The following is a 20,020-nucleotide window of genomic DNA, read 5'->3' on the forward strand; positions in this document are numbered from 1 at the left end:
GCAAAAGGCAGCAGATCCACCCGAGGTTCCTCTTCCTACCGTACCTCCAAGTCTGATTCCAGGAGAAAGTGCAGTCCAGCCCCTCGGTCCAATGCACAGCATGACAGACTTTTATTCCCCCATATTCCTGGTTTCCCAGAAAAAATTTCACAAAACTCATTTTCAAGATGAAAATAGTCCGTGCCACTATCTTCAGCACCCATCTCACCTCCAGGTGATATCTATCGCCCTTTATCGCATGATCATGAAGAAAGGGGATTTCTTTATCAGTCTCGGCCTTCAAGACACTTATCTTCATGTGCCCATCGATCCAGAGTCATTGAAATTCCTTTGTTTTGTGTTTTAGCAATCCACTTTCACTGGACCATTCTATCTTTTGGAATTTCTAAGGCTTCGTGACTGTTTACTAGAATCACTAAGCCGATCACCAGGTTTCTTCATCTCCATGAGGTCGTATTCAAGAGCTACATACATGTTTGCATTCAGACTACCGATGGCTCTAAGATTTCCACAGTTCCAGAGCTGCAGAACTTGCTTAGGTTTTTATCCCCCCGGCATGTAATGCGGGGGGATATAGTCAACACCTCGCCTGTCTGTCCGTCTGTCTGTAATCATTCTGTTTCCGAAGCATAACTCAGAAACCGTTCAATATTTTTAGACCAAACTTGATAAATATAATGATCTCAACCTGTAGTTGTTTCTTTTTACAGGTTTTTCTGATATATTATTTTCTCGATTTTCATGGAAACATTTCCGACTTAGTTTCGAAATGGAGGGCTGGGCTTCGTTTGCGGAGCATAACTCCAAAACCGTTCAATATTTTCCAGCAAAAGTTGGTAGATATGTGTGGCAAGCCCCACAGTGGTGCTTTTTGGTATTTACAGGTTTTTGTGATGTATTATTTTATCGGTTTCCATGGAAATGTTTCGCGCTTACTCTCAAAAGTGAGAGATGTGTTCTGTTTCCATAGCAGAACTCAAAAACTTTTTAATACCTGTCAGTAAAACTTGGTAGATATGTGCAGCAGACCCCAAAGTGGTGCCTTTTGCTATTTACAGGTTTTTATGATGTATTATTTTCTCGGTTCCATGAACACGTTGCTGACTTCATTTCCGGAGCACAACTCGAAAACCATTTCATATCTTTCAAAAGATCTTGGCAGATATACGAGACAGATCTTGAAATGGTGACTTTTTCTGATTACAGATATATGGCATTTAAGTTTTTCATGAATTTCATGGAAACAATTCAGACTTGGTCCAAAACCACAATAAGTAACTGTCAGATGGTTTGTCCTTTCAGATATGTGGGGGCTGGGGGGATATGTCATCTTCCGATGACTCTTGTTTAAGTTGGCTGATTAGTCCAAAAATTTTCGATTTACCATGGTACTGCATCATTTGGCCGTGGCCTTACGAACCCCTAGAACAGGACTTCAAGCAGATTTCCTTCAAGGCTTTTTGTCCTGGTGGTGTTAGCTACAGCTGCTAGGATATCTCAGGATATCTAGGATATCTTCATGCCTTAAACATTTATAGGGTCCAGTTTGAGCGGAAGAAGCATGGCAAGGTTTTCCTTGGTCTCTGTTGCTAAGAACCAGTTGCCAAGACAACCCAATCGTACCTTCACTATTCCACCATTGTCCACAATCCTTAGGTCGCATGAAAAGGTTTGCCAAGTTGGGGCTTTAAAGATATATTTGGCTGCTTCAAAAGACCACTGCTGTCTTCACAAACGCCTCTATGTCCAGGGCCGAAGTGTCTCAGACCACATTATCTTTTTGGATGAGAGTGACCATCCTACAGGCTTATACCTTTGCTGGTTTACTGCCTCTGACAGCTTCCAAACTTTAGAGACTTGGGTGTTGGCATCCACAATGGCTCTCCACAGCAACTCTTCCCTTCATTCCATTATTGAGGGATGCTTTTGGCGATCAGAGATGGTCTTTTCTTCCCACTACCTGCGTGACCTTTCTGTGAAGGACATTCAAGGCCTGCACCAGTTTGGTCCTCTCGTTATCCCCCCGGCATGTAGTGTGGTGGGATATAGTCAACACCTCGCCTGTCTGAAATATTTTGTTTCCCGAGCATAACTCAGAAACCGTTCAATATTTTTAGACCAAACTTGATAGATATAATAATCTCAACCTATAGTTGTGCCTTTTGCCATTTACACCGTTTGGGCATTTTTATTTTTTTTCCCATGGAACATTTTGGTGTTAGTCTAATGGTGGGGTGGGCTTCGTTTCCAGAGCTGAACTCAAAAAACGTGCAATATTTTTCTGCAAAACTTGGTAGATATGTGTGGCGGAACCCAAAGTGGTTCCTTTTGCTATTTACAGGTTTTTGTGGTTTATTATTTTCTGGATTTCCTTGGAAACATTTCGGACTCAAAAGGAAAATAACTGAAGCTATCAACATCAAACGATACTGACCCCTGATTAACAGAGACCAAGGTTACCCCATCCCCATATCTTACGATGAGCTCATCAAACCACTCTAGTCTACTGTACAAACAACCCTCTCTGTGTACCTCACTGGCTTACTTAGTTATCATCACATTGTTAACTTGTATTTATACTAGGCTCTGTGCACTACTGGCTTCTATGTTATCCTTGTATCCGTTGTTAACCCTTTGTCTTCATCATCACTTGTTTATTAGTTTATGTATATATATCGCCTGTTCTCTCCCTGTATCATTTACACTTTGAAAATGATGCAAGAACCTGTATCGAAACGTCGTGTTCCAGTATTAAAGAAGTTGTCATCCATATACACTTATTCTATTCTGCTATGACATGGAGATCTGGAGCACGATTCTGTATCACGATGTGAAAGGGTTCAACAATTCACAGTTATGTCAGTGAAGTGTGTCATTCCCAACTTCCAGTGAATTTCATAGCTCCAAATAGACTCCAAAGTTGCTGGGCACATCCTTTGGTCAAGCTTACTCAAAAGAGTGAGGGTCAATTTGATGTTGTTCCGAAACTGTGGCACATCCTTTAGTCAAGCTTACGCAAAGGAGTGAGGGTCAATTTGATGTTGTTCTGGAACTGACATAAAAACTGAAGTTGTCCAAGTTCAACCTTTCTTTCAAGGGGGTACCTTAAAAATCGTGGCAAAGTGGCATCCTTCTCATGGAGCTGTGCCCTTCTTTGGAGGTTGTGGCCAAACATCACATCACTCAGGAGCTCCTATCTCCCTGGGGGTCGTTGTGCTTAATAAGCCAAGGAGTTCAGGAGAACTCATCACAAGCATAGGAGTTGCGTGTATGTGTAACAGGCCTCCCTTGTGCATCGCTGTATGTGGCTGTTTCCAGTCTACACAGTTATACTGTTGTACTATCAGCACACAAGGTATCCGCATTCCCGCTGTCCAGCTGTAGGATAAGTGCATACCGTGAGATAGGATAAGTTTAAAAATTTGAAAATTTGAAGATAAATTGTATGTTTATATACCTGTCCTCTCTCAAGTGATGGATTCCCTTCCTTCCTCCCTGCTATGCAGATCTCCTAGATGGATATTTTCAATGGCTCCAAGAAAAAGAGTGATGATTCGAAGATAGTGATGTGGGTAGTTGGTGAAACATGCTGCATGCTTTGGATGAGAGTTGGGAAGCTGTCTTATAATGAGGGCAGTATGGAGAGTTTGGACAGATGGACAGGAGAGGCCTAGAGAGAAAAAGTTTACATCTTTCCACTAAGTATCATGTCAAGAGATAGAAGTGCAATTTATATTATAAATAGGCTGTTGCCATGGTTACTTTGCCCGACACCCAGACAGACACTGTCAGCACATTGAGCCTGTGGGAATTCATAGTTGAATAGAATTTACTTAAAATGTCTTGTATGTTAATATAAGATAAATTTGCTATCTTTTTTCTTCAGGTACGGAACAGGGCAATTGATACAACCAAAGAGTTATATAATAAACCCAGCATGCAGTTACCAATAGAGGTACGTAGATAGTCTGATGTGTTTATTAGGGAGACTGTGTTATAGATGTCTTTAGCTTCATTGTATAGGAGATTGTATGTATGGTGTGTTCTCCAGGAGACAAAACTGTAAACTGTGAGTTTAGATCGTGAGTACAGACAGATATGTTATGATTCCCCTTTATTGTTTTACTGTTTATGTATTCCAGAAATATGCTCTGGTTCACCTGAAAAAATTGTTGCTACCTCGACCACCATCAGACTCCAATCAAACCATCCGTGTCCTTCGCTCTACACTCTCAGGTGAGGAAATATGAAAGGAAATACAGTTGATATACCTTGTATATGTATAATGGGCAGCGAAAGAAACAACTGTTTTCTTTGTCTAGTGGTTAAATCAAATATTTACCAATGATTTTGCTCTAATTTTATGAGATTTCAGTTTTTTTTCAAGACATGTTTCTTTTTCAGTTCAGTAGTGTATGAATCTATTATGCTGTATATGTGATTTCAGGTGATGTTTAAGTCTGTTATATCCTTATGTATGTTAAATATGTGTAATAAATATTTCTCCCACAGTGGATATCATAGAACACTGGACTGAGGATGTGATAAAGTCTCACCTGTACCTCTACCTGGGACTGCTACCCACAAACCACAGACTTATACATGAGTAAGTCTCAACCCACACTCACAGACCATTAACTTTCACGTCATACTCACACACTTGTATGTCTCCCCTGTACCTCTACCTGGGACTGCTACCCACAAACCACAGACTTATACATGAGTAAGTCTCAACCCACACTCACAGACCATTAACTTTCACGTCATACTCACACACTTGTATGTCTCCCCTGTACCTCTACCTGGGACTGCTACCCACAAACCACAGACTTATACATGAGTAAGTCTCAACCCACACTCACAGACCATTAACTTTCACGTCATACTCACACACTTGTATGTCTCCCCTGTACCTCTACCTGGGACTGCTACCCACAAACCACAGACTTATACATGAGTAAGTCTCAACCCACACTCACAGACCATTAACTTTCACGTCATACTCACACACTTGTATGTCTCCCCTGTACCTCTACCTGGGACTGCTACCCACAAACCACAGACTTATACATGAGTAAGTCTCAACCCACACTCACAGACCATTAACTTTCACGTCATACTCACACACTTGTACGTCTCACCTGTACCTCAACCTGGGACTGCTACCCACAAACCACAGACTTATACATGAGTAAGTCTCAACCCACACTCACAGACCATTAACTTTCACGTCATACTCACACACTTGTATGTCTCCCCTGTACCTCTACCTGGGACTGCTACCCACAAACCACAGACTTATACATGAGTAAGTCTCAACCCACACTCACAGACCATTAACTTTCACGTCATACTCACACACTTGTATGTCTCCCCTGTACCTCAACCTGGGACTGCTACCCACAAACCACAGACTTATACATGAGTAAGTCTCAACCCACACTCACAGACCATTAACTTTCACGTCATACTCACACACTTGTATGTCTCCCCTGTACCTCTACCTGGGACTGCTACCCACAAACCACAGACTTATACATGAGTAAGTCTCAACCCACACTCACAGACCATTAACTTTCACGTCATACTCACACACTTGTATGTCTCCCCTGTACCTCTACCTGGGACTGCTACCCACAAACCACAGACTTATACATGAGTAAGTCTCAACCCACACTCACAGACCATTAACTTTCACGTCATACTCACACACTTGTATGTCTCCCCTGTACCTCTACCTGGGACTGCTACCCACAAACCACAGACTTATACATGAGTAAGTCTCAACCCACACTCACAGACCATTAACTTTCACGTCATACTCACACACTTGTATGTCTCCCCTGTACCTCTACCTGGGACTGCTACCCACAAACCACAGACTTATACATGAGTAAGTCTCAACCCACACTCACAGACCATTAACTTTCACGTCATACTCACACACTTGTATGTCTCACCTGTACCTCAACCTGGGACTGCTACCCACAAACCACAGACTTATACATGAGTAAGTCTCAACCCACACTCACAGACCATTAACTTTCACGTCATACTCACACACTTGTATGTCTCCCCTGTACCTCTACCTGGGACTGCTACCCACAAACCACAGACTTATACATGAGTAAGTCTCAACCCACACTCACAGACCATTAACTTTCACGTCATACTCACACACTTGTATGTCTCCCCTGTACCTCTACCTGGGACTGCTACCCACAAACCACAGACTTATACATGAGTAAGTCTCAACCCACACTCACAGACCATTAACTTTCACGTCATACTCACACACTTGTATGTCTCCCCTGTACCTCAACCTGGGACTGCTACCCACAAACCACAGACTTATACATGAGTAAGTCTCAACCCACACTCACAGACCATTAACTTTCACGTCATACTCACACACTTGTATGTCTCCCCTGTACCTCTACCTGGGACTGCTACCCACAAACCACAGACTTATACATGAGTAAGTCTCAACCCACACTCACAGACCATTAACTTTCACGTCATACTCACACACTTGTATGTCTCACCTGTACCTCTACCTGGGACTGCTACCCACAAACCACAGACTTATACATGAGTAAGTCTCAACCCACACTCACAGACCATTAACTTTCACGTCATACTCACACACTTGTATGTCTCCCCTGTACCTCTACCTGGGACTGCTACCCACAAACCACAGACTTATACATGAGTAAGTCTCAACCCACACTCACAGACCATTAACTTTCACGTCATACTCACACACTTGTATGTCTCCCCTGTACCTCTACCTGGGACTGCTACCCACAAACCACAGACTTGTACATGAGTAAGTCTCAACCCACACTCACAGACCATTAACTTTCACGTCATACTCACACACTTGTATGTCTCCCCTGTACCTCTACCTGGGATTGCTACCCACAAACCACAGACTTATACATGAGTAAGTCTCAACCCACACTCACAGACCATTAACTTTCACGTCATACTCACACACTTGTATGTCTCCCCTGTACCTCTACCTGGGACTGCTACCCACAAACCACAGACTTATACATGAGTAAGTCTCAACCCACACTCACAGACCATTAACTTTCACGTCATACTCACACACTTGTATGTCTCCCCTGTACCTCTACCTGGGACTCCTAACAGCAAACCACAGACTTATACATGAGTAAGTCTCAACCCACACTCACAGACCATTAACTTTCACGTCATACTCACACACTTGTATGTCTCCCCTGTACCTCAACCTGGGACTGCTACCCACAAACCACAGACTTATACATGAGTAAGTCTCAACCCACACTCACAGACCATTAACTTTCACGTCATACTCACACACTTGTATGTCTCACCTGTACCTCTACCTGGGACTGCTACCCACAAACCACAGACTTATACATGAGTAAGTCTCAACCCACACTCACAGACCATTAACTTTCACGTCATACTCACACACTTGTATGTCTCCCCTGTACCTCTACCTGGGACTGCTACCCACAAACCACAGACTTATACATGAGTAAGTCTCAACCCACACTCACAGACCATTAACTTTCACGTCATACTCACACACTTGTATGTCTCACCTGTACCTCTACCTGGGACTGCTACCCACAAACCACAGACTTATACATGAGTAAGTCTCAACCCACACTCACAGACCATTAACTTTCACGTCATACTCACACACTTGTATGTCTCACCTGTACCTCTACCTGGGACTGCTACCCACAAACCACAGACTTATACATGAGTAAGTCTCAACCCACACTCACAGACCATTAACTTTCACGTCATACTCACACACTTGTATGTCTCCCCTGTACCTCTACCTGGGACTGCCACCCACAAACCACAGACTTATACATGAGTAAGTCTCAACCCACACTCACAGACCATTAACTTTCACGTCATACTCACACACTTGTATGTCTCCCCTGTACCTCTACCTGGGACTGCTACCCACAAACCACAGACTTATACATGAGTAAGTCTCAACCCACACTCACAGACCATTAACTTTCACGTCATACTCACACACTTGTATGTCTCCCCTGTACCTCAACCTGGGACTGCTACCCACAAACCACAGACTTATACATGAGTAAGTCTCAACCCACACTCACAGACCATTAACTTTCACGCCATACTCACACACTTGTATGTCTCCCCTGTACCTCTACCTGGGACTGCTACCCACAAACCACAGACTTATACATGAGTAAGTCTCAACCCACACTCACAGACCATTAACTTTCACGCCATACTCACACACTTGTATGTCTCCCCTGTACCTCTACCTGGGACTGCTACCCACAAACCACAGACTTATACATGAGTAAGTCTCAACCCACACTCACAGACCATTAACTTTCACGTCATATTCACACACTTGTATGTCTCACCTGTACCTCTACCTGGGACTCCTAACAGCAAACCACAGACTTATACATGAGTAAGTCTCAACCCACACTCACAGACCATTAACTTTCACGTCATACTCACACACTTGTATGTCTCCCCTGTACCTCAACCTGGGACTCCTAACAGCAAACCACAGAATCTTCCATGAGTAAGTCTCACCTCATACTCACACACGAGTAGAACTCACCCCATACACACCAGTAGGTCTCACCCCGTACTTACACACCAGTAACTCTTACCCATAGTCACACACCACTAAGTCTCACCCCATACTCACACACCAATTTCACCCATACACACCAGTGAGTCTCATCCCATACTCACACACCAGTGAGTCTCAGACCATACACATCAGTGAGTCTCACCCCATGCTCATAGATCAGTAAGTCTCACACCATATTCACACATCAGTAAATCTCAACCCATATTCACACATCAGTAAATCTCAACCCATATTCACACATCAGTAAATCTCACCCCTGACTCACACACCAGTGAGTCTCACCCTATACTCACACACCAGTGAGTCTCACCCCATATTCACACACCAGTAAGCCTCAACCCAAAGCTCACATACCAGTAAATCTCACCCCGTACTTACACACCACTCTCACCCCTATTCACACACCAGAAGGTCTCACCACAGATACACATATCTCACATTCCAGACCACAAGCTGTAAAGCCACTGTATACTGAATTGTTATGTATATGTATTGTAGGTTGGCCAATGTGTACACCGCCACGTCAGCTGACATCAAGCGAACCATCCTTCGAGTATTGGAGATGCCAGTAAGTTGTCACTGTCTTTCCACTGCTTCTGGACAGTTTGTCTGTGATGTGTCTCATAATGATAAACTGGCTATTTTCTGAAAATGATGAACTGGCTGCTTTGAAGAAAAATATACTCCATGTTACTCCACCAAATGGATAAATTAGTGGTTTACACTGACATTGGTAATTATTTTCTCTCCTGATAGAAAATATTTCTTAATTACCCACATGGATCACTGGATTGTCTGGTCCAGATTGGTTGCAGACCACTGCCATGTAGATGGAATAGTGCTGAGTGTAGCATAACACTTTAAACAAACGAACAAACCAGTGAGGTGTAGAGTAGATCCCCAGCAAGCTCTGCACAAGCCCTACTGTAGATGTGACTGTTGTAGGTGAAGGGAATGGGGATGCAGTCACCAGAACTGCTGACGATGGTTGAGAACTGCCCCAAGGGAGCTGAAACCTTGGTGATGAGAGTCATCCACATCCTCACAGACAAGAGTAAGTTGACCTTGAGATATCTCTCATTATTCTTTCAATATCTGGGCATGAAACATTTCAAGGAAATAAATATATCCCAAATGGAGATAAAAACATGGTGCTATTGTACAAAGTCATTTTAGCACTTGACATAAACTTACGGTTGTCTTAGAGCTAAGGTGATCATAAGTTCCACACCTTAACATGGGTTTAACTTGCACTCTTTAACATGGACTTACAGTTGCCGTAGTGCTAAGGTGGCCATAACTTCCACACTTTAGCATGGACTTTCGGTAGGCGTAGCTGTAAAGTGATCGTAGCCCCCACACCTTAACGTGGACTTACTGTAGTCGCAGCACTATGGTTGCTTAGTGCAGTGGCTCCCTTGTCCTCAGGAACCTGTACGTCAACTGCTGGATTATCTGGTCCAGGCTGAATTACAGTTTGCCAACCTTTAGCTTAGATACTTACGACTGCAGCATCAAGTTACAAGCATACTGTCAGTCACTCGCAACACACCTCTTTTAACAACTGGGGCAGTTTAATAGTCAAGTGGCTAGAGCGTTTACTCATTACCTACATGGGCACTGTATGTGAAGCCCATGTGATATGTCCCCGTCATAATATTGCTGACTCTGTTGATTGAGTGTCATCATACCCTGACTGCGTTGATTTATTGTCAGCATACCCTGACAGTGTGGACTGAGTGTCAATACACCCTGACAGTATGGATTGAGTGTCAATATACCCTAACAATGTGGATTGAGTGTCAACATACCCTGACAATGTTGAGTGTCAGCATACCCTGAGAGGGTTGATTGAGTGTCAACATACCTTGACAGTGTGTATTGTCAGCATACTCTGACAGTGTGGATTGGGTGTCAACATACCCTGACAGGGTTGATAGAGTGTCAACATACCCTGACAGGGTTGATTGAGTGTCAACATACCATGGCAGTGTTGACTGAGTGTCAGCATACCTTGGCACTGTGGTTTCGGTTTGAACATACCCTGACAGTGTGGATTGAGTGTGAACATATCATGGCAGTGTTGATTGAATGTCAGCATACCTTGGCACTGTGGTTTCGGTTTGAACATACTCTGACATTGTGGATTGAATGTCAGCATTCTCAGTGTGTATGGTTGCTCAAAATATGTGTTGTTTCCCTTTGGTACACCAGAATCCTAGAATGGGTTTGATTACTGTTTCTTAGTGAACCAAACCTGCAATCATGGATATAACTACACAAATGTTTGGAAAGTGCATCACCTTTTCTTGGCACTTAGCTAAAATGTCATTATGTAACCAGAACACTTTTCAAAGTATTATATTGTACATGATGGCCTGTGACGGCTACCGTAGTAATTTTTCCCATTGTTCTTCACTAGCTGGATGTACACTGAGACTCAGGATCATGGTTTAGAAGGACTTCAGACAGGATGCTTTCAGCTAGTATTGTCTTGGGCAGACCCAAAGAATTTCTGAATATTAACATATGGAGATTGTTGACTGTAACACAGAGACTACTGTCCCCTTTATTCACTCTTTTGTTGGGAAATTATGTATCACTTTGCTGAGGAGTCTTTGTATCATGCTTGACATTCCATCTCACTGACTGTTGGAGACCAGGGGTAGCAGGTACTACCATATGTGCCATAATTGCTGTCTTCTATTTGACAGCTTTGCCATCCTCGGAGCTGGTGGAGAGAATTCGAGACCTGTACCAGAAACGAGTGCCAGACGTCCGCTTCCTCATCCCAGTGCTTACCGGTCTCACCAAGGTGGGAAGATTGCTCTTTTGATTTTCAATAAATGTTATCATGTAGCAATAATCTTATGGCTTCCCTTGATGTCAGAGGCGATTCTACTGTGCTATCAAATTATCAGTATGCTTTCAGTAGGATGTGGTAAAATGTGACGAAGAATTATTTTGTTGTTTTTCAGGGTGAGGTGATCAGTGCCCTGCCTAAACTTATCAAGCTAAATCCAATGGTTGTGAAAGAAGTCTTTCACCGACTCATGGGGGGATATGGTATGTATCACACGGGTAACAATATGTATGAAAGGGCAGGTTTGATATGTACTACACTGATAGAGAAGGGGATATATGATATGTATCATGGGAGTGATGATATGTATGTGAGAGCGGATATGGTATGTATCACACTGGGGATATGGTATGTATCAGGGGAGATATCATATGTGTACGTGAGATGATATGATATACATCACAGGGGGATGTGGTACTTGTCGTGGATGGGATACTGTGTGTATTGAATGGACATGGAAAAAGATGTGATGTGGGACAATATCGCATCGTGAACTGTTTGGATTTTGTTTCGTGTATGTTGAAAGTTTGTAATTGATGTGTAAAGATTCCAGTTGTTGGGGATAATGTAACAAAACCCATCCAACCGCATCATCAGCCAACAAGGGAACAGTGTCAGTAGCAGTCATTCCACAAGTTCTGTTTAGTTAATGGAGACAAATACCAAAGTATTTGCTTGGAAACACTTGCAGTAATTTTTAGTAGCTGACAAATTGAATAGGGCACATTTCTGAGAGCTTGTTTCTTCCCTCCAGGTGACAGCACAGCCAGCTACACGTCCCCGCTCACACCAGCAGAGTTGTTGGTTGCTCTTCATAACATTGACCCCGCCAAGTGTGACATGAAGACCATTATCAAAGGTAGGTTTAAACATGGAGTTGGTTCAGTGACGAGGGGTGGTTTAGTTGGCGTGTTTAATCCAAGAATATGACGTACAATGACATACAGTAAAACTTACTTCCCTTGATTGTTATTAGTGTGGACGAAAATAGTGATTTGCCTCCTCTGTTTCAGCGGCCAACCTGTGCTTCAGTGAGAAGATGATCTACACACAGGAGGTGTTGGCTATAGTCATGCAGCAGTTGATGGAACAGACGCCGCTGCCAACATTGCTGATGAGAACTGTGCTGCAGTCATTATCCATGTACCCGCGACTCATCGGCTTTGTGATGAACATCCTACAGAGACTCATCGTCAAGCAGGTAGGGTGGCAGCTCGCCTAGCCAGTACTCTTGGACTTGTATTCAGCTTTTGGTGACTGTCGCCTTTTTATTATTTGAGTCTCACTATTTGAGTCTCACTATTTTCTGGGCTTGTTGGACAAAAATTGTCACACACCATCAGTACTTCACTGATTTCTAGACACTACATTCTCCATCACCTTACAATGCCATGGGACCCAGAAAAGTCCCGGCATAGAACAGGCCTTCAGCAACTAATGCTTGCCATAAAAGACAACTATGCTTGTCAAGAGAGGTGACTAAAGGGATCGGGTGGTCAGGCTCGCTGACTTGGTTGACACATGTCATCGGTTCCCAATTGTGCAGATCAATGCTCATGTTGTTGATCACTGGATTGTCTGGTCCAGACTCGATTATTTACAGACCGCCGCCTGGAATATTGCTGGAAGCGGTATGAAACTGAACTCACTCACTCACTCACTCACTCCCATGGCCTCTTTCACAGCAAATTCAATATAAGGCTGTTCATTGACGTCTGATGAGTGTTACACACATGTTGCTCGTGAAGTATTGCTGTGTGATGTAATCTTCTTGCTCTCTCATTTCCTTCAGTCACTGGTCTGCCTGGATGAGATTAAATATACTGCTTAATATTTTCTGTGCATTATGTAAAAAGTGTCCCATTGTATATGTAACAGACTGCCACTATATGACTGTCAAATTGCTGGCTACCACTATACTCATTCCATCACTCACTCCATCACTCTCATTCACGCCATCCATCAGTCAATCAGTCAATCCCTCCAGCAATCACTTACTGACTCACTCACCTGCCCATTTTTGGTGTCCCCTGCCATGATAGTAATGGAATATTTCTAAAAGTGGCATGAAACACAGCTCACTCACTCACTTTCCCCATCTGTCACTTACCATTCTCACTGGCTGACTCACTCCCTCACATACTTACCATCACTGAGTCCCTATTTTGCCTGTGTCTAGGTGTGGAAACAGAAGAAGGTGTGGGAAGGGTTTGTAAAGTGCTGCCAGCGCACCAAGCCTCAGTCCTACCAGGTGCTCCTTCAGCTCCCGTCCTCCCAGCTGAAGAATGCCTTCGAGATCTGCCCCGACATCCGTGAGCCGCTTCTTTGTCATGTGAAAGCATTCACATCGCAGCAGGTATGACAGGAAACATTCACCAGATATGTCACATTTGTACTGCGACTGAAACTTGTCAGTGTCTATTTCAGCTGAAGTATTACATGGGGATACCATAACTGGGTTATAAAACCTTTAGTTAGGTTATTACTTGGATATAAGCCCCTGTTTATGTCAGAACTTGGTCAACCCTTTGTGAGATCATATTTGAGATATAAACCTTTTTGTGATGTCATGAGTGGGTTATAAAGTTCTCTGTGGCATCACAATTGGAATATAAACCGATTCATTGGTGACATGACATTCTCTCAGAAACACTTGGCTGGGTGGCCCTGAAGGTCCAGGTTATGTGTGTATACATGACAACTGGGGTATTGATTGTTGAAATTTGACAGTTCATTGTTTTCACATCATGACCTCCATATGATGTCAAGGTCACTTTAGATCAAGTTATGAAATATCAAACCAAAAGTGAGGTCACTTAACCAGAAGTGCATTCAGATGTCTTTTATGTAATTTCGTTAGATGAGAATTGTCCTTAGGTCACCTTGCAGACAGGCTACATTTGTATACAATGTGATTTTGTTGATTGTTTCTCCAGCAAGCCCACATCCCAAAGGGCATCATGACAGTGTTGGAGACAGATCCCCTAGAGGAGCAGCGTAAAGCAGAAGTAGCACGTGTTGAGGCAGAGAGAAAGGCCAAGCAGAAAGAGGAAGAGGACACGTTTGCTAGGGTAGAAGCTGAGAGAATAGCTCGGGAAAAGGCAGAGAAAGAAAGAATTGAAAAGGAGAGAGCAGACAGGGAATTGCGGGAAAAAGAGAAAATGGAAAAAGAGAGACAGAAGGCTGAAAAAGACAAACTGGAGAGAGAAAGGAAAGAAAAGTTAGAATTGGAGAAGAAACAACAGTTGGAGAAAGAGGAGCGGGAAAAGGCTATAAAGAAGGAGAAACAAGATGAGGAAGAGAAGCAGAGGCAAGAGAAAGAAAAGGAAGAAGTAAAGAAAAAGGAAGAAAAACTGGCTTTGGAAAAAGCAGAAAAAGACAGATTAGAACAAGAAAGAACCGAAATGGAGAGGTTGAAAAAAGAGAAAGAGAGACAAGCCAAAATTGAGGAAGAGAAAAAAGAAGAAGAGAGACAAGATAAAATTAAGAAGGAAAGAAAAGAAAAGGAAAGGCAAGAGAAAGAAGAAATGGAGAGACAAGAAAAGGAAGAAAAGCAAGTGGAGGAAGATACAGTGAGAGTTAAAGAGGAGCCTGCTAATGAAGAGATGAATTTACTGGAAGAAGCCAGAGAAACAGAAGATGAAGAGCTGCAGGTGGAACCCAAGACAGAGGTGAGGAAGACGTAGTGACATGGATTAATGTTTTCTGGTTGTGGGTAATCTGGTGGGCAAGAGTCATGTCCCATTACTTCTTGATCAAACTAGTTTCAGTCTTAGATTGCCCTGTCACATTAGTGACAAACCCTGGCAATAAAAAATTGTTGCTCGCACAAATAAAATGATGCGCCAATGCCCAAGAAACATTTCACTTTTTTTTTTTTTAGCCTAACTGATGATATTGTTGATGTGTCGTCTCAGGTGTCAGAGGACGGTGGGGCCAGTACAGAGACGGAGGCCATGGAAACAGCAGAAAGCTCTCTGGACATGGGAGAACAGGCCGCTGGCAGTCCAGAGGAGGCCATGGACACTCAGGACGATGAGGAACAGGTGGGTGCAGCAGTTGGGGACAGGACATGAATGGCAAGTTGGCTATCATGATACTAGTAGCTGGAAGGGTAGGAGAGGAGAGAAAGTGTGTACAGCATGCAAATATGAGTAATAGGAGCAGCAGAATGGAGTTACTGCAGGTGGTGGCTGGAGTGGTAGGGGTGAGTATCTAGTTTTATCAACCTGGCTTATCAACAATCGTCTCAGACAGTCTTTTCAAGATCATATCACATGGTCCCCGGGATGTGTTTTGTAACTCCCCACGATGTGTATTGTAAGCCCTGGGTTGTGATTTGTAAATCGACAGAATGTGTATTGGAAACCCTGGGATATGATATGTAAATCCCCGGGATGTGACTTTGCCATGATAATTTCTCAACCAAGGTTTTGAAATAACTTTGTCTTCCTATCACTGATCATAAAATTATTGGATCATAAAAATATAATGTGGCGACGCCTGGTTTCAAACCTGCAACCCTTTGCTGTCTAGCTTGGCAATTGTACCCACTTGGCTATAAAGGACTGCTGTGTAAAATGAGATCGTTTGTTGATATGAACCATGTGATCCTCACATGACAGATACTGCAGGCAGCGCACATGCAGTACGTGGAATGCACAAGCTTTTCATAAAAGTCAGTCAGGTTATGGCCATGTGATGTCAGTGTACTCGGTATACCTTGTACCTTGACATCTATTATAAGGCACTGGGGTGTATTGATATCAATCGTCATCTATTATATTAAAACATATTTTACACAAAAATGGTGGATAAGTTGGAAAAACCACACCCACTTTGGTTTCTTCTACACGTAGGAGGTGGTACCTGGTGGGGATGGGTATCTGGTTGTCTCAGCTATAGGTGGTACCTGGTAGGGGTGGGATGGGGTATCTGGTTGTCTCAGCTATAGGTGGTAGCTGGTGGGGTGGGTATCTGGTTGTCTCAGCTATAGGTGGTAGCTGGTGGGGTGGGTATCTGGTTGTCTCAGATATAGGTGGTAGCTGGTGGGGTGGGTATCTGGTTGTCACAACTGTAGGTGGGGCGTATTGATATCAATCGTCATCTGTTATATTAAAACATATTTTACACGAAAATGGTGGATAAGTTGGAAAAAACACACCTACTTTGGTTTCTTCTACACTTAAGAGGTGGTACCTGGTAGGGGTTGGTATCTGGTTGTCTCAGCTATAGGTGGTAGCTGGTGGGGTGGGTATCTGGTTGTCACAACTATAAGTGAAGGCTGGAGTGTTAGGGGTGAGTATCGGGATGTCACAGCTGGAGGTGGTAGCTGATGGGAGTATAGTATCTGGTTGCCACATCTGGAGGGGGTATCTGGTGGGGGTATGGTATCTGGATGTCACAGGTGGAGGTGGTTATACATGCTGGCTTTCAACATGTCTGACTTTCATTGTTTCAGAGTAGGCCTACTGTTACTGTTTTCTACATCCCAGTGTTTCAGTTTGTTCACTTCCTTCACTGCTTTTGTCCACAGATGCCAGCAGAGAAGAAAGTGGGTCGAAATCGAAGAGGTCGTGGTGGGAAGGCTGCAGCAAAAACATCACCAGTCACACGGCGTAGCTCACGCACCAAGAAGTCATGATACCCAGGGTATCAATGATTACCACAGAATTGTGTACATATACTTGGTGATTGTTTGACAGAACAGCGACGTCTGATGGTACGACTGTGCCGCTCTGCTGATCAAACAGACTGGCTTTGTTACCTGAGTACAAGGACATGGAGTTCTTGCAGTGGAACGGACAGTTGGTGTCTGTTCATAGACCAGAATGGCTTTGCTGGTGGATCAGTGGGACTTCGGTGACTTAACAGCATGGGTCTGTTGGAACATAGGGGACATTGTATCACTGTAATCTGAACAGTCACTGGCAATGTCTTGTACAAAGATGATGATGACGACAACGACTATGATGATGATGATGATGATGATGATGATGATGATGATTGTATTTTCTTTTCTGATTATGTGAGGTGGTTGCTTAACAAGAGCTGCTCATTGATGCGAATAAAAACCTTCTGTGCTATTGACAGAACACCCAGTCAATCAAGAAGGTGATCAGAGAGTTACGAGTAGAATCTAAGTTACGTATTTTTTTGTTTGTGCTTCCTGTTTCATTTCTTCAATGAAAATCATAGTGAATAATCCAGCACTTTCTGTATGGTGTCATGTTGTTCCTAGACTCAACTAAGTTGTCTTGTTATCACCACAGACGATGTGCATGCATGTCGTGTGACACAGTGTATGGGTGATTGGGGTAGTCTAGTGGTTAAGGCTTCACTCGTCACCCTGAAGACCCAGGTTCAATTCCCCTCATGGGTACAGTGTGTAAAGCCCATTTCCGGTGTTCCCAGCCGTGTTGCTGGAATATTGCATGAAACAGCGTAAACCCATTTCGACTTTCCATGGAATGTAGGATGTCATAAGCTTGGAGCTGAATATTGATTGGTTTGTCACTCTTGCCCCCACAGCACACAGTAAAACAATTATTTCAGCATTACAATATTAGCATAATTATACCAGATAAACATTTCTTATCATCAAGAATACCAACTAACATCTGAGGCTGAAGGGTTAGGTTGAAGCATATTCTGTCCAACCTGGAAAAGCCCTCTCCCCCAATATTGACACAATTTATTTTACAACACTGTACACAAGCAACAGGCATAAGCTAAGATATGTACAAGAGAAGTTATCTGAGATATTGATATATATGTACACATTTGAAAACATTTTCAGTACTTAAGAGGGCTGACAAGTAAGATAATATGAAGGAATGACACCATCTTGCAAAATGAGAGCTGGGAATATTTCCTTTTATTATAGTGTCTTGGTTATACATCTGTTATACACCCCTGACAAGATGAAAGGGATATAATGACATGATAGTGAAGGTGTTATGATGATACAAAACTGATCATTCAGTGTGGGAGTTGGGATCTGGTGTGTTGGGTGATGGATGCACAGCACCAAGATGATGATTACCTTGTACCTGACTTCCTTCTGTACATTTGACATTCTACCTGGCCTTCCTGGTTCTGTACACATTACCCTGTTGATAGCATGAGCAAATTGGAATTAATTGGGTACTCAAATAATATAACGATCTTGTTTAGGTGTCCATATTTCAAACAAAGGTTTATTTGCAGCCCCTCTCACTTCACTGTGCTTCTACACTGAGATCCAGAGGCAGATCTAGAGGTGAAATGTTCAGACTTCATGATTTATTAGCACCGCCCTACCACAAGTATCTTGGATCCACCCCTGAAAAACATCTTCCAAATTTTCAGGGAAATCTGGATGTTGATGCTCCCATATATTGTTCCCTATTGTCATATTGTCTGTTTACTTACATACTCTGTCTGACATTTTTACCATTGGCTTCAGTATATCACATGCTGTTTACACATGATGTGGAATGTCACTACTGCGTGTGGAGTTCAGATGGACGCCAAAGTTTTTGTAAATGTCCACCTCAGTGAGGGCTTTATTCAGATCATCATTGTTTCTGGTCACTAGGATATCTACTACTGTTGTATGATATATGTCCAGCTAATGTTCCCTGTGGCGATGAACAGTCTGTTATGTATGGAGCAACATACAGTGAATAAATAAAAGAAAATGTGGAACATGTGTTGCATAAGGCTGATTTGTGTTGTCACAGTGACACCACCTCATCACGTCCAACATGTCTGGCATCGAAGGTGAAGGTCATTGGTGATATGAACATTAATTTGTTATTAGGATGACATCAGAGGTTTTAACTGAAATTCAACAAAACTTCTGATACAGTCTTGGGTGAATTTATTTTGAGATCATCAACACAAGTAATTGATTTTAGAAACATTGGTGCAAACCTCAGAGGTGTGCCTGTTTGTCCACGATACTGCCAGAGTGGTCAGGTATTAAGGGTCCGTTCATAATTTGTGGCTGGGGGATGGAAGGTCAAGGTCACAACTCATGACATTTTAGGTTACAAGAAGCAAGTAGTGCTTTTTTGACTTCATAGATCAGGAGATCAGACTACTTTATCACAATGTTGTGGAATGACCAGAATTTAATATCATAATATCAACCTCTCTGTCTGACCCAGATTGGCACCCACAACTACTGATGTCCATGGATACTAGTTTGTCAGCAAAATGGCTTCAGTTTTGAAACAGTTTATCATCAGTCTTGTTCTTGAAGGAGTAGTCTCCCTTGAGAACCTCCCTCAATTCAATTCTCCCTCCAGGATTCAATATCCACATTGGTTGAGGCAGGTGAACTAGTCACAGACCACTTAGCAGACTGTGATCATTGGGTCGAACCAGTGTAAGAAATAGATTCAAACTGTCTCTTGCCATTTGGGGCTAATGACCCAAAAATGGCACTGGCCATTCAGATGCTTACTGGGCCTAACAATTCACAATCATTCATAGACAATAAAACAGCGCAT

General features: G+C 42.9%; 1 protein-coding gene across 1 annotated transcript in view; it reads left to right on the forward strand.

Annotated features, from left to right (window-relative positions):
• LOC137293604 (symplekin-like) overlaps positions 1-19,211 on the forward strand; it is a 53,362-nt gene extending 34,151 nt beyond the window's left edge. Inside the window, exons 21-33 of the mRNA XM_067824244.1 lie at positions 3,887-3,955; positions 4,143-4,236; positions 4,513-4,606; positions 9,158-9,227; positions 9,605-9,713; positions 11,374-11,474; positions 11,638-11,725; positions 12,277-12,381; positions 12,536-12,723; positions 13,702-13,878; positions 14,459-15,193; positions 15,440-15,568; positions 17,059-19,211. Of these exons, the coding sequence (XP_067680345.1) occupies positions 3,887-3,955; positions 4,143-4,236; positions 4,513-4,606; positions 9,158-9,227; positions 9,605-9,713; positions 11,374-11,474; positions 11,638-11,725; positions 12,277-12,381; positions 12,536-12,723; positions 13,702-13,878; positions 14,459-15,193; positions 15,440-15,568; positions 17,059-17,166 (2,067 nt within the window). The 3' untranslated portion in view covers positions 17,167-19,211. The remainder of the gene's footprint in view (positions 1-3,886; positions 3,956-4,142; positions 4,237-4,512; positions 4,607-9,157; positions 9,228-9,604; positions 9,714-11,373; positions 11,475-11,637; positions 11,726-12,276; positions 12,382-12,535; positions 12,724-13,701; positions 13,879-14,458; positions 15,194-15,439; positions 15,569-17,058) is intronic.
• The last annotated feature ends 809 nt before the right edge of the window (positions 19,212-20,020 follow it).

The sequence above is a fragment of the Haliotis asinina genome, chromosome 8 (genome assembly GCF_037392515.1).
Source record: "Haliotis asinina isolate JCU_RB_2024 chromosome 8, JCU_Hal_asi_v2, whole genome shotgun sequence".
Lineage (NCBI taxonomy): Eukaryota > Metazoa > Mollusca > Gastropoda > Lepetellida > Haliotidae > Haliotis > Haliotis asinina.